This window comes from Staurois parvus, unplaced genomic scaffold, assembly GCF_062004578.1.
Source record: "Staurois parvus isolate SC_StPar_1 unplaced genomic scaffold, SC_StPar_1.0 ptg000249l, whole genome shotgun sequence".
Taxonomy (NCBI): domain Eukaryota; kingdom Metazoa; phylum Chordata; class Amphibia; order Anura; family Ranidae; genus Staurois; species Staurois parvus.
The window spans coordinates 7,597,840-7,613,970 of NW_028318045.1; the positions used below are offsets into that span (position 1 = coordinate 7,597,840).

Consider the following 16,131-nt stretch of genomic DNA (forward strand, 5'->3'; position numbering starts at 1 on the left):
TGCCATTAGATCTGTTATCTAGTTTTTATACTCCTTTTAACAAGCTGCGTTTTCTAGGAAAGCCTGTTGCATTGGGTCAGGACAGATCATAGAACACTGCCACGGAAAAGGGGTCATTTTTTTTTTTATTTTTTTTTTTTAAATATGGCTTAAGCCTCCAAAAGATAAAACAAAGTGATTTTGTAACTGCTTAAAACTGGAGTTGTAATTTAATTTACTTGTCCCAAGTCCGTTTAAAACTACGTGTCCATTTTGTACGGCCCTGTCCACATGGTGACAATGCTGCTAATTTCACTGTAGAGGGAAAAACATTGTTCTACAGGAAGTGTAAAAATTACATATCTTCTGGCAGGAAAAATGGGAAACAAAACTGTTATAGGGGGAACTCTGACAGGCAGAAAAAACATATGATGCAGACTAACTGTAGAACTTTAACAGCAGCCCAGAGTGGAACTTTAAAATACAACTAAAATATTCTGTGTGACAAGTACCAAACCCAGTTACTGTGGGATGCACAAGCTCTCATGTTCTTGCCCTCCCAGACACTGCAGTTCACAGTGGGAGGTTTATAGCAGCAAAGGCAGTCCTGTAAATCCAGAAAACAGGAGACAGGTCTTGGTTTGGCAGGGTGATGATTGACAAGCTACAGCTTGTCAATCAACAGTGAAAATGCTGATACCCATGCTTCCTGCAACAATTGTTTGTGCAGCAAGCACAGCCTACATGAGAGTGACAACTCTGCTGTGAATTCAGGAGAAGTGCAGTGTTATTTCTACATGATCACATGAAGCTGCATTAGGTGAACTTTACTGACAGGAGCAACAAGTACTTGTTGGACTTTTGTAGGGGAATAAGATAAAACAGTCGGTGCACATGCACTTATGTTTAGGTGCAGCAGCACACTTTTTTTTTTTTTTTGGGGGGGGGGAGCTCTTAGTTGTAGTTTAAAGCAGTACACGTTACTTAACATACTGTAATGAAATGGATATATTTTTGAATGTTACCGTATTTTTCGCTCCATAAGACGCACCTGACCATAAGACGCACCTAGGTTTTAGAGGTGAAAAACAAGAAAAAAAAATATTCTGAACCAATGGACTGCAGACACAGTACAGGGGATGACCAGAGACTGCAGACACAGTACAGGGGATGACCAGAGACTGCTGACACAGTACAGGAGATGACCAGAGACTGCGGACACAGTGCAGGAGATGACCAGAGACTGCGGACACAGTGCAGGAGATGACCAGAGACTGCGGACACAGTGCAGGAGACGACCAGAGACTGCGGACACAGTGCAGGAGACGACCAGAGACTGCGGACACAGTGCAGGAGACGACCAGAGACTGCGGACACAGTGCAGGAGACGACCAGAGACTGCAGACACAGTGCAGGGGACGACCAGAGACTGCGGACACAGTGCAGGGGACGACCAGAGACTGCGGACACAGTGCAGGGGACGACCAGAGACTGCGGACACAGTGCAGGAGACGACCAGAGACTGCGGACACAGTGCAGGGGACGACCAGAGACTGCGGACACAGTGCAGGGGACGACCAGAGACTGCGGACACAGTGCAGGGGACGACCAGAGACTGCGGACACAGTGCAGGGGACGACCAGAGACTGCGGACACAGTGCAGGGGACGACCAGAGACTGCGGACACAGTGCAGGGGACGACCAGAGACTGCGGACACAGTGCAGGGGACGACCAGAGACTGCGGACACAGTGCAGGGGACGACCAGAGACTGCGGACACAGTGCAGGGGACGACCAGAGACTGCGGACACAGTGCAGGGGACGACCAGAGACTGCGGACACAGTGCAGGGGACGACCAGAGACTGCGGACACAGTGCAGGGGACGACCAGAGACTGCGGACACAGTGCAGGGAACGACCAGAGACTGCTGACCTTTGGGGAGGGAGGGGGAGCGGGTACCTGAATTTGACAGGTACCCGCTCCCACTTCCGCGGAGTTGTCCTTCCTTCTTCTTCCCGGGTCGGCTTCTGTGACAGCCGGGTGCCCACTGCGCATGTGCGAGAAGCGCTGCGCTTTGTGAATGGCCCGGCGCCTTCTGGGACCTTTCATGTGTCCCAGAAGACACTGGATCATTCACAAAGCGCAGCACATGCGCAGTGGGCACCCGGCTGTCACAGAAGCCAGCGCGGGAAGAGTGTGCAGCGCTGGAGCGAGGAACAGGTAAGGCCCTGCAGGAGACAACAGCTGAGCGGCCGGCCCGGTGTTCTGACATGGTGGCCGCAAAAATACCGGACCGGCCACTTTATATTCGCTCCATAAGACGCACTGACATTTTCCCCCCTTTTTTGGGGGGAAAAAAGTGCGTCTTATGGAGCGAAAAATACGGTACTTAAAAAGGAGCACGTACTGCACCTGTGTTCCCAGTAGACTGATAACTAAAGTGACACAGAGGTTGTGCCACAGGGCAATGCAAATGTAGTGGGAACATTATTTTTTTGAACACAGCGTTAACGGTTAGATAGCTTTTTGAAGGACTGAAAGATCTAGGCCAAGTCTGTGTGTGTTGAGAGAAAGGGGAAGTGTGTGTGTTCTATTGGTGTGTTTGTGGTTTCACTAGAGATTACAACCAGTTTTCCTTGACAGTAATAATAAACGTTTGATTTATTTGCATGTCCACATAGTTTTGGCATTTTCTAAAGTAGATGCAACCCTATCTGAATTATTTGTAGTTTGTTATTAACAACATACTATGGTGCATTAAAAAAAAGTGTAATTTATTTCATCCATTGAGGGAGACAGGAAGTCATAACCCTTGGATTATACTGCAGTCTAGAGCAGTATAATCCTGGAAAACGAGGGGAAAAAAAGTAGGCTATCATAGGATATCCTCTCCTATTATCAATATGACAATTTTACTAGTGTCCTAAGAGGATGGACATGTTTTTTTTTTTTCTAATTTGCTAGCATCATTTTTTCCTCAACATTTTTTTTATTTAGTTAAGGCGCTCACACTACATCACTGCTAGTGCTGGTTTCTCTGATTGAATCTGGGTTGGTCATCCTAAACCTGTCTTTTGGAGTGTATGTAAAGGTAAACCCTCCCCATCCCCAAGGCCCGCACAGTACGTACCTTCAGGGTTGCTGAGCTGTTGACACCCTCACAGCCGCTCTAGCTCCCTCTTCTTCATCAGTGTTTCCAGGGTGGACCAGATGCATTCTGATTGGTCAACATTATCAGTGTGACAATGCTAACCAGTCAGCTTGGCAACCACTGAGGTAAGTACAGTGGGTACCAGAGGGAGTGGGAAGGTGTCCGGTGTTCACCTTTTTCAGAAAAATGTAAAGGGGAACTAAAACTTTAAGACTTATATGAATTTTTTTGTTACTGGGTTTATGTATACTTTAAGTAATTGAATAATACAGATAAATAACCTGTTTTCCTATAATGCAATGTAGCTGCCTTCAGCCCTGTAATGGCTATTCTACACATTGATGTGTTTTTCAGAGATCATCTAAACTATACTTTGTACGTTTTATATATAAAAAAGGTTTATGTTTCCATGCTGTATTAGAATAAATTATAATTGTTTTTTTCCCTCTCTCTAGGCTCCCCAAATAACAAGCCCTTGAATGCTTTCTTAATGGCAATCACTGGTAAGTCCTCTTTAAAGGCCAGCTTACCACAAACTGACACTTCAATGTTACATGCTTGATGTCAGCTTGAATTGCATGTTCTCTCATTTCATCTCAGGGAGTCTGGTAGCAAATTATCTACACCAGAAATTGCAACTTGAATGCTTTTTTTGGAATCCTAATATAAAAAATATAATCTGTTTTGACTTAAAGATATACAGTAACCCCTTTATTTTAATGGCACAATTGCCATAATGGTATGTATTATTTTTTTTATTGTTTCCTGTAATAATTAGTCGTGAGCCTTGTCCTTTTTAGGCTTTTTCATTGGCGGTCCCTCAAACATGATCAGCTCGGCAATCTCTGCAGACCTGGGCCGACAGGAAATGGTTAGAGGCAGCAGTGAGGCACTAGCTACGGTAACCGGCATTGTGGATGGAACTGGAAGCATGGGAGCTGCTGTGGGCCAAGTGAGTACACACATGTGGAGCAAAGGTTTGTGGTTTGAAGAGGGTACTAATTTACCTGTCCTTTGTGCCTACAGTAGCAACTGAATATTGATGCGTAATTGATCTGATACCCCCATGAACAGCCTTAGCTGTTACCTGTCAATTATATTTAAGGTGTAGATTGCCAAATAATGTGCAAGAGGTGACATTTGAAATATTTATATGATGAGTTCAAATAGTTTCATAAAGTGGAGCTTGACTCTTTCAAACTGAGAAAATGAATCAGAACCTGAGTCTAATTAACAGGGGTGCAAACCCTTCAGTTATGTTTATTTTTGTTTAATATGCTGTGTCTGTGCCAGACATGGCATATTGAGCAGGACGGCTTTTGCTGCTTTTCTTGCTCCTTTTAAATGTGGCACACATCTCTTCCACCAGTTTTTAGGCACAGTAAGTGTTAATTTCTTCACATTCTTTTGAAAGTCCTACAGTTGCTGCTTTGTAAATTCACCAGCCTCTCAGACTGTCTCCCGGCTCCTGACAGTACATAACGGAGACAAATAACCTTTTTAGTTTTAGATTTCTTTTTACCTTAGGCCTATGTTTTTGGACTTTGTTTAGGCATTCCGAAGCTGGGGGAATAGGGTGTGAGGTCAAGCAGTTTTCATGGCGACTGCTGTGACTTCAAGTGATCTCTGACCTGACATTAAAGTGTCAGGCTCAAAAGTAAAGCTAAGTAAGGCAGCATATATACAGTAATTCTTTCATAAGTAATACCTCAAAATTATAATAATTTAGGACTTGGTATTTCTTTATTTGAGACTTGTTCTCTTTAACTGAGACAAGAAAATTGTTATGATTATAGTAGGGTGGGTTTGTACATGGAATTTCTTTGGGGAGGGAGATTAGCGCTCCCAGTAAGCAGTCTTAGGCTACGTTCACACTAGCGTTGTGTGCAGGCAGCAGAGAGGCGTTTGGGAAGCGTTTTTACTGCTTCCCAAATGCCTCTGACAATTCTGCACATTGCAGCACATGGTGCTGTTCTAACGGGAGCGTTAGCGTCGTGGCAAAACAGACGCCTCTGGTCGAGTCAGGAGAAGTTGAAGCCTCCTATTCTAGTCTATGGTGCCGCTCCGCAAACGCCCAGCCGGCGTTTGCGGGGCGGTTGCGGAGCGGTAACACCATTCAAACTTCATTATAGGCGTTTGTGGGGCGTTTTTAACACTCGGCAAACGCCTAGCAACCTCCGCTAAACCGCGCATGTGGCGTTTGCCGAGCGTTAAAAAATGCTCCGCAAACACCGGACCAACGCTTGCCAAATGTTATAGGGGCGTTTGGCAAGCGTTGGTAAAACAGTCAAGTGTGAACGAGCCCTTACAGTTCACACTGTCACTGGGACTGAAGTGCGGGAAGTGAGTTGTCTTGGAACCAGGAATAGAGAGGGAGTCCTTTAATGGGGGACAATGTGGCGACAATTGTCTAAGTGAGGATTTCTCTCACTTTGGATAGATTTCCTTTTGTTTCTCTTTACATTATGGGGAAGGAAGTGAGAGGAAGTTTCCCCAGTTGGACGCAGGCAGCAAGAAAAAAAAAAAACCTGATGAGGTTTAACCTTTCCTCATGCTATTAAAAATCCTTCGGGCCAGATTATAGTAGCCTTGCCTAGTATAAAGGAGCATTGGAGTGCTTTACTTGCATACATTTTATCACATACAGAGGATCCTCATAGAATATCAGTCTTTTTTTGGGTCTCATATCTAACTCTGCTCTAATTTCCAGGTTCTGGTGTCAGTGATCCAGGGAGGACTGAGCTGGATGTGGGTCTTTTATTTCTTCATTCTTATGGTAAGATCCAATCGTGCACAGCAGAGCTGAATTATGACAACTGGAAGAAACTGAATATTCTAGTTGGAGACAAATTTTGCTTTTCCTCTCATGTAGTGAGACCTCATAAGGGCTGGTAACAATAAAACAGACGGTTCCATTCATTTCTTGACTGATCTAAGGTTCAGAACTGTTACTGTCCACCCTCTAGGGCAGATTATATTTAATTGCACCAAATCTGTTTTGGTTTTACTGATTGGACATTGGCTCAGTCCTATGTTTGCTTTGACCCCCTTGGTTGTCATGCAGTGGCCTTGGACAGAAACTGAATTCTGGAAGCTGTGCCAAGAAAGCAGACAGAGCGGAAAGGACTGGTCAATTGGTGTTACCTGTGGTCGATATGTTCCATGTTACTGACTTTGGCTCTTTGTCGGGGCAGTGATCTTGGTCAATGCAGGGCTTTGCTTTCTCATGTCAGAGCACCCAGCAAGGAGAACAGTGAACGGCACAGAAGTGACATTACCGAATCTTACACCAAATCTCCTGAGACTAATATTCAGATGCAGCAGTGCCTTAGATCTCACACTGCAGAAATACAGTTGTGAGGATGTAGGCAGGCTAGGAGTGCCTAGCCATCCTCGCATACCAGGATGTGCAGTGCTATTTTTCAGGAGAAATTCAAGACAAATAGGTACATTGTTCAGTGTACTGCTTGGGAATCATAGGTTTATATTCACATTGAATGTTCAGATCCACTTTAAAATATGCTTTTTAGCATGCATATAGAAAAATTGGTCTGTCATCGAAAGATTTTAAAGGTTTCATAAAAATGGCTTGAAGCTAGCTGAAAGCTTTACAAATGCTTTTTACTTACTGTACCTGTAATAGCTGGCCTGTCCACACTGATAATGAATGGTACAGTTAACCAGCCTTGGGGAAGAAATGCTCTATAAATAAAGTGGATCTAAAGGCCATACTTCTCTTGTGGGTCACAGTAGTGCACTTATTTCTGAATTCCTGTGACACAGATCTTGTCGACAGCAGGCTAAAGTCTGCTGTCGGCCGACATCGGTCGGGATCTGCCCAGATGACTGATTTGCAACAGGAACAGCACCTCAGTGTGCCACTGATCACATGAGCGATCAGCTTGCTGGTTGATAGTAAGGATTAGTTTGAACAGAGTAAAACACATCAAAAAATCTCACTCCCATATCCATAAACTCTCCTCCTAGCTGTGAATGTCATTTGGGAGATTCTGAAGTCTAGCTACGGCACACAATGATCTTCTATTCTTTTTTATAACACCATTGCTGTGATCGTTTTTTTTTCCCATAGTGCACTGTGTCTTGCTTAGCCTCTGGCATGTATTGCTTTACAGGAGTCCCAAGATGCCTTTTGAGTGACATAAGTGCTGTCATCTACACATGTCATTTGGTGTCTTTAAACGATCAAAAGCATTCATCTAGACAAAAAATGGCTTCTGTTAGCTAAAATTTTCAAAGCTGTACTTTAGTTAAACTTAAAAATGTAGAACAAACCTATATACAAAGGTCACAGCCTGCCTGCCCAGGGCTGCCTCATTTGTCTATAATGTTTACAGATCACTGATAAAAGTGATGCTCTGAGAACACCGAGAGAGTGTTAAGAGTTGTTTGATTCCACAGACAGAGGTTCCCAGCTTTGCCCTTTAGAATCTCTGCAGTCTAACTGTAATCCCATGGGACATGGAGATCCTGAGGCCTTCTGTCTATATTTATATCCTGTATGAATTAAGGTGAAATGAGAGGACTTTTCATTTTTAACACAACGTTCCCTGGTTGAAATTAGCCATTCAGATTTATTTTCCTAGAGCATACAGCAGGGGTTGCCAAACTGAGGCCCTAGGGCCAGATGAGGCCCTTTGCTAGCCTTTTTCCGGCCCTTGGGGCACTATTCCTTCCAATCATATGGGGTACTATTCCTCCCACTGACACCAACAAAGAGACAGTATTTCTTACACTGATACCAAAGATGGGGCACTGTTCCTCCCATTAATACCAATGATGAGGCATTATTTCTCCCATTAATACCAATGATGGACATTAATGGGAGGAATAGTACCCCCTGTTTATTTTCACAGATGCTGGGCCCAGGACATTCTCTACCCCCCCTGTTCACAATCCGGCTCTCCTAAAGTTTGAAGGACAGTAAACCAGCCCTTTGAAGAGTTTGAAGACCCCTGGTATACAGCATAGTGGCTTCAGTATATTCTATCTGGACTGCTGTAAAATGCTAAAAAGAAGCAACAGGCTGTTAAAACTGAAGTCCAAGCAGATATAAAAAAACACACATTATTGCAGCTTTGTAATTATTAATACTTATTTAGATGCCTTTTCTTTAAATGCAGCTAGGATAACCACTTTAATTTGGCGTGGTATGAGCCTCTTGCAAGCCCCTATACAGCAGAGCTCAGGCTGGGAAAAGGCTGTGGCAGGATATGGAAACCAGTAAAGTGTATTGCATGCAGATGTGCTAACAAGGATCATGCTGATAGGAGACAGCAGTGGAATAACTTCAACAATCTTCACTATCCAGTTAGTCTGAAGTGAGAACATCATTGTATTCCTTCTTCATTCCTTAAATGTAACAGAGAAAGTGTCTTCAGCTTGGCTGATCTCAGGAGTAAATGGATAGAAAAGTTATGTGGCAGTTGAAACTGCTCTGTGTATTTAGCTGCTTGCCTGGATTTTAGTTTTAATGCAGGCTCTTCTGCTAATGCTTTGGGTGCCTATGTTAAAGTTCCGTGGTTACTTTGTAGTCATGTACAGATTCATCCATGTCCTGCCGTTGACCTGTTGTCTCTTGGGGAGTCAAATGATCTAATTGTACCCAGCCACCCAGATGGTAATTTTAGTGTTTTGGTCATTTGAGGCTTACAAGCTTCTTGGGTTTTTGTGTATGAGGAGCAGAATGCCAGTCATATGAAGCAGCCAAATATTGTGCAAATAACTTGCACCAGAAAGTAAACATTTTGAGGACAGATTGTGATCACGATATACAAAGGTTAGTTTACTGTTCCACTAAATAGGGTCATGGTGTCCCTGTTAAATTGAAAGCAGACCGCTTCCAGACTAAACAGCTAAAGTAATGCAGATGTGAATTGGTGTTTGGGATTGCAGCTTGGCTGATCTGAAGTGAACAGATAGGCCCCATTGTCAGGGGTGTCACTGGCCTCTAGTGAATAGATAGACTGCATTCTCATTGATATCACTGGTTGTAATTGAATAGGTTGCAGTGATAACACTGGTCTCTCTAGTCAGTAGATAGGCTGCATTCTCAGGGGAGATGAGTACTGCTTCAATGATGTCACTGCTTTCTGATGAGAAGATAGGCTGCATACTCGGTGATGTCACTGGTCTTTAGTTATTGGATAGGCTGCATACTCGGTGATGTCACTGGTCTTTAGTTATTGGATAGGCTGCATACTCGGTGATGTCACTGGTCTTTAGTTATTGGATAGGCTGCATACTCGGTGATGTCACTGGTCTTTAGTTATTGGATAGGCTGCATACTCGGTGATGTCACTGGTCTTTAGTTATTGGATAGGCTGCATACTCGGTGATGTCACTGGTCTTTAGTTATTGGATAGGCTGCATACTCGGTGATGTCACTGGTCTTTAGTTATTGGATAGGCTGCATACTCGGTGATGTCACTGGTCTTTAGTTATTGGATAGGCTGCATACTCGGTGATGTCACTGGTCTTTAGTTATTGGATAGGCTGCATACTCGGTGATGTCACTGGTCTTTAGTTATTGGATAGGCTGCATACTCGGTGATGTCACTGGTCTTTAGTTATTGGATAGGCTGCATACTCGGTGATGTCACTGGTCTTTAGTTATTGGATAGGCTGCATACTCGGTGGTGTCACTGGTCTTTAGTTATTGGATAGGCTGCAGCATACTCGGTGGTGTCACTGGTCTTTAGTTATTGGATAGGCTGCAGCATACTCGGTGGTGTCACTGGTCTTTAGTTATTGGATAGGCTGCAGCATACTCGGTGGTGTCACTGGTCTTTAGTTATTGGATAGGCTGCATACTCGGTGGTGTCACTGGTCTTTAGTTATTGGATAGGCTGCATACTCGATGGTGTCACTGGTCTTTAGTTATTGGATAGGCTGCATACTCGGTGGTGTCACTGGTCTTTAGTTATTGGATAGGCTGCATTCCCGGTGATGTCACTGGTGTGTCATGAGTGGATAGGCTGCATTCCCGGTGATGTCATGGGCCTCTTTTATTTATATTCATTCATGTTACAAAAACCTTCACACTATATTATAAATTCTTGGCTGCAGCTTTGAACCACATTTGATTTTTTTTTTTTTCTTAACATTTGGATCCCAGACAAAGTCGAGGCTGGCTGCCAATGCATACTGACAACTGTCATTTTAACAGATTTATACAGTTATTTTCTTGTTCAGCTTATATGACAACCAACTGGCAAACTGCTAGCTAAAGCTTATGCTTTTCTGTCCCCACAGACTTTCCTTACCCTCTTATTCATCATTCCACTCCTGGTGCGGGAGCTGAGACCAGCCTGGAGGAACCGACGCATGTCCCGACTGGCGGGGTGACAATTACATCCACTGACACCTGTTCGCATCCACACGAGACAATCAGAACCTGTTTTGGGAGTCAAGTAAAGACCAGGAATAAGGACAAGAGTTCGCTGTGGATAACGTCTGTCAGTTTTAGTAATCTATATTTTTGTAAGATTTGTGGCTTTAAAGAGACGTTAAAACAATCCACAATTTGCTTATAGCTGTTTTTTCTCACACTGGATCTGAAGTATGGGGAAAAAAAAACCTTATCAAAAAATTCCAGGCTTGACCTCTTAAAATGCCCTGCAGTCTACATTTATTTTCTGTGCTTTGTCTTTGTATTCATGTTTGTACTGCGAAGTCCATCTCACCATACAGGTGGCACCTGCCAATGTAAGCCAAAAAAAGGGATTTAAAGCGAGAGACACTACAAACAGCACTTTATCACCTGTTATTTGTTACATTTGTCTTTCACTTGAACTGATTTGTTACTTTGATGACTCGCTGTGCCTAGAAGAATTACATTTATTCACATTCAACGCTACCATTTTATTCAATTTGCATAATAGAAGACTTCTTTCTACCCATAATCCCCTGCCCGCTTGTAATCCTCAAGAGCCATTTGCCATGGGGTGTTTGCCCTACCCCCTTTACAAGCTATATTCATTTTTGTAGCTGACAAAGCTGATTTGCGTTTTGTTCAAATGGATTCTCTTCATTCACGCTTTTTCTGCTCTTGGAAGGCCTCTGCAAGGCCAACGCAAAGACCTTTCATCACACTGATATTTAGGATCATAACTGAAGTTTGGATGCTGTATTTTTTTTTTTAAACCATTTTCAACTGTTAGAGCTGAACTCTGGACAGATGGCTAAATCTACAGATATCCTAGTGGGTAAAGCAGGCCATGTATATGTAATTTAGTTGTTTGGAGTTCTACTTTAGAAAACAATACCAATTTTATTTCCTTTGTTTAATATTGCCCAAGCAAGGGCAGCTCCAGGCAATTGTTTCATTTTACTGGTGCTAGGAATATAAGGGGGGGGAGATAAGTCGCCAACCCAGGATCCTTTGTTCTAATAAAGGCAGTCATACAATAATGAGAAATTCTGTGTCAGAAAATGAAAGATGTAGTGTTACACAGAAACCATTCACTTTATAATAGGAACACACTGTAGCTCCTTTAGACACATTAAAGTGCAAAAGTCTACTTTAGAATGGGCATGTGTTCAATGTAATGGTTAGATAATACATGAGCCCATACTCTGCATACATGGTGCATCCATGCCGCAGTCTTTCTAATCACAATATTTGCCTTAAATACTGTGCCACCAGTGAGAATCTCATTGACACACACAAACCTCAGAACAAGGGGAAAAAAATGAAATTCTGTCATTACGTACACTCTTCTGCATACTGAATTTGGACTGAGAGCCAACACTTTTTACTTTGTATCTGTTACTTTGTAAGCCACCATCTGTTGGGGGAGTTTTTAGGAAAGAGGGGCTAGATGTGTGTTTATCCTGACCCAGAAATATGGGGATAGGTTTGATAAATAATGTCTTGTATGCACTTAGGGGATAGTACACTATAGCTTCCCCTTGAGTAGGTTTGTAGATCTCCACACAGTGAGTGTGAGTTGCTTTGATTGTCTGAGCTTTAAAAAAAAATATGTTTTCTTCTATGTTCCCAATAACTGATTTTTAGAATAGCTTGTGGATGTGTATGGAAAGTATGGTTCTTCATTATCCAGAATAAAAGGGAATGAATATTGTAATTTTCCCATCACTAAGGGACTACAGTCATGTCTGTTTTTACAATACATTTGAAACCTATAACAGGAAAGTTTTAAAAATATTTAACAAATATAATAGATCACCAGGGATTATGAAATCAATAAAGAAACCGCTTTCTAAATATGCTACTTGTCTGGCAGCCATTTGTATCGGTGACTTTAGTACATTGAGTCACTGGCCTGGAGCTAGTATGCAGCCAAGTCAAAATTCTAATTCCTTTGTGTATGTTTAGAGTCATTTACTCAAACATCTGAAGCCTCTTGATCAGCATGAAACCTAGTATTTTCAGGAAAGGTCTGCAATAGTAGCCAGCAAGCTTCTCTCAGTTCATATTTGCGTTAAATGTGTTTCACATACTATTATAAGAACCAGTATGTGTTTGGTTTTTTTTCTCCCAAAAAAGTGAACATAAGTGCAAAAATAAATTTCTCATCAGTTCACATCATTACGGACACCTACAAAAATTAAATGCTATTGGGAGGATGTTATAATGAGAGTTACATAGTTAGTCTGGCTGAACGAAGATAAAAGTCTATTCAGTACAACCACAAAAAAAAAAATAATAATAATCCTATACTCAAAGTTGATCCAGAGGAAGGCAAAAAACCCAGCAAAGCATGATCCAATTTGCTCCTGTAGGGGAAAAAATTCCTTCCTGATCCCCGAGAGTGTAAGCCTCTTTATTTAGTGGTACAATTCATGGATGTAGCTTGGTCTTCCCATGTCAGAAATAAAAATGTGTGCGCATTGAATATATACTGTACGTCATTAAACAGGATATCATACGTTTCTGTGTCCCCTCAGAGAAGGAGTTTGAAAAATAAGAATCCTTTCCTCCTCATTGGGTGAGATCAGCTCAGTAATCTGTCTTTATTTTTGTAATCTTCACAGCAGGGCTGAAAGGGGGAAGAATAACCATGTCTGCTAACCTGGCTCTACGGCATTGCACGAATGCTGTCATTCTAACACTGGGAGCTTACTGACAGGTAGAAAGCACATTGAGGCCTTACTGGTTTGCTGCTGCTCTTACACTGTCCAGTCACAGGATGGGAAATTTTGAAGAAAAAGCTGTACTTCTAAAGTGCAATGGCAAAAAGTGAGGTCAATATATGTGGAATTAGTCCTAGAAGAGGTGAAGAAAAATGATTGAAATCAAATTATTTTATATGTATTTCAGCTGTGCATTTTGTTGTTTGCCTGGAGTTCAACTTTAATAAAATACAGGTGACAAAAGACTTTTTTGATTATTTTTTTTAATTACTTGAATTTTTATGCAGCTAAAAAATAACAAGAAGCAGCACACCCTAGTGATGAAGCAAATTGTACAGGATAATTGGTGAAGTATCAGGAATTAAAATACTGCATGCCATATTGAAAACAAGGTACATAAGATCACTACAGAATAAGCAACACTAGAATAAACAGCCAGAATTGATACCTCTAGTAGTTTATTTATGTAATAATGTACTGGATTTCCATTGTCAGCTGTGTATCCTTTTGTCACAGCTGACTCTGGGCTGAATCATGTATACTTGTATATTTGTAAAGGAAACTATTCTTTTTTTACCAAACTTTTATATTGCATTCACTCAAATTGTAAACAATGAAATGTAAAAGGGTCCGGTTTATGTTTACTTGACATTGAGTTAATTTTACAGCATTCATGCCATGGATGTATTGTTTGTTTTTATCTAAGGGATTGAGGTCTTCTTTTTGGACCACATATTAAAGTATTCTGTTGAGCAAAGTGTTGCCAGTGTTGTGATTCCATACGGTTTGGAAAAATTATGGAATAGCATTTGTGGGATTTTTATTTAAAGTGTATGTGTAATACTGTACTACTGCAGAGCAGGGAAGGGTTAGAACCTTTTCAACCCTGATGACATTGGTCGCTGGAAAAGGATATCTCTTCAGCATTGGCACAAATCAAAAAAATTTATTTTCTTCCAGTGGAGCAGGTTAGGACTTTCATTAGGCTTTTTATTTTTTCACACTGTCACTGTTGAAGATTTCCCCTCATTTTCTGTTCCTTTTGGCAGTGATTATTGGGGACTGCAAGTAAGGAGAATATCCCCAAAGATGCACAGACTGCAATAAAAAAGTTGCACCCTTCCCCACTCTTAAAAACAAAACCTTGGTTTGGATTTCCATATTCAATATAACCTTTTTTTCGTTATCGTACATCACGGGACACAGAGCAGGCTGTAATCATTACTATCTGGGTTATGTGCCACCTGTAGGTAAATGAACACTGGCAGACCAAAACTGCCAGACGGTCCTCTCCTATATAACCCCTCCTACACAGCAAGTACTTCATTTTTTTTGCCAGTGTCTGAAAGATGATGGTCACTGAAGTTCAAGTTCTCTGTGAAAGCTGCCTGGTCTCCAAGATGATTCTAATAGAGATCAAGGTCCTGGATAATCGGATCCTTTCAAGTGCCTGAAGGCTAAAATGAATGTTACCCGGGCTTTGTATAGAACAGGGACCGGGTATTAAAATTTGCATGCATCAGAGGTCCGAATCTCACGTAGGTCCCAGTGTTGCATTTTCGTGTGCGCCAAACCACACGTTGCTGCAGTGCAATTTTGGGGAAAAAGGGTTGGGGACTTCTTCAGGTTTCTAGCAGGTAGTGCTGACCTACCCACAACGTGTGCACCAAATGCACATGTACAGATCTGAACCAACATCAGTGTCCTCAATCCCCACTGTACATTACAGTCCCCTCATTCACAGCAAGATCCCTCTTGATGAGTGTCCTCAGTTCCCCCTTTACATCACCCCTCTCAACCCCCTTCACAGTAGTATTCTCACACCTCCGCGACATCAACCCCCCCCATGTTACTGTCCTCAGCCCCCCAAACACATTTACTCAGCCCACATTACAGTTCTCAGCTCCCACACACCACAGTCCTTAGCCCCCCCACATTACTGTCCTCAGCCTCTCCTTCACACTAATTTCCTTAGCCCCTTTAACTTTGCCCCCCCCCCACCTTACACAGACAGTGATTGATTGCTAGAACTGCTCTTCATCCTAGCAACCAATCACCTGCTTTTTAACCTCAGGCAGCTCCCACCCTCCATCAAGAACTGTCCTGCCTCACACTGTCGGCTCTGTGAGGATGACCGTGAGACAGCTGGGGGAAGAAAAGGCTCCTATATGGCAGGGCTGCATGGGTCCGGTTGGGACAGTGACTTGGTCTGCATCCGGACCCCGGTCCGCCATTTAGTGATGCCTGGTATAGAAGATGGAGGACTCGACGAGGCATTTGCCTGTATGGTCAAAAAGCTGGTCAGCGGCATTGCCTTGCAAGAAACTGCTGGCTGGGTTCCCCTTTCAAGGCAAGCACCTGTTTGGCAACGATTTGGATAAATACATCCTGAAAATTTAGGGGGGGAGGGGGAGTTCTCGACTACCAGTTGAAAGGAGAAGCATCCATCCTTTAGGAACTCAAGTGCTCCTACCACTAGTTCTTCCTGTAGCTTCCAGGCAGAGGCAAGCCTCAGGGTCAGAGGAAGCGATGGGTTCAGAAGTCATCTAAGGTGGGCCATACACCCTCTTTATGAAGGGACTCCCCCATTCATGCAGGTGGGGTAAGGCTTTTGCAACTTTCAAGTGCCTAGGAGACGGTAATCCAGGACCAATGGGTAATTTCCACAGGTTCTCGGGGGTACAAACTGGAATGTCAGGTGCTTCCCTCTCCTTGGTTTTTGGAATCCAATGTACCCATAAACCAGCTGAAAAGAAATTCTCTATTCCAAGCACTCGATCATTTACTGTCCCAAGGGGTAATTGTGGTAGTGCCGTCTGTGTGTTTTAAACCTCTATATATCTCTTCTACTCAAACCTGTTCACGGTTCCAAAGCCAAATGAAG

At 42.7% G+C, this 16,131-nt stretch overlaps 1 protein-coding gene across 2 annotated transcripts in view; it reads left to right on the top strand.

Annotated features, from left to right (window-relative positions):
• Nucleotides 1-10,666, top strand: part of SLC37A3 (solute carrier family 37 member 3) — a 55,288-nt gene extending 44,622 nt beyond the window's left edge. For both annotated transcript variants that reach the window (XM_089680724.1, XM_089680725.1), the window contains exons 12-15: nucleotides 3,587-3,634; nucleotides 3,932-4,083; nucleotides 5,842-5,907; nucleotides 10,404-10,666. In XM_089680724.1, the coding sequence (XP_089536850.1) occupies nucleotides 3,587-3,634; nucleotides 3,932-4,083; nucleotides 5,842-5,907; nucleotides 10,404-10,496 (359 nt within the window). In that variant the 3' untranslated portion in view covers nucleotides 10,497-10,666. The remainder of the gene's footprint in view (nucleotides 1-3,586; nucleotides 3,635-3,931; nucleotides 4,084-5,841; nucleotides 5,908-10,403) is intronic.
• The last annotated feature ends 5,465 nt before the right edge of the window (nucleotides 10,667-16,131 follow it).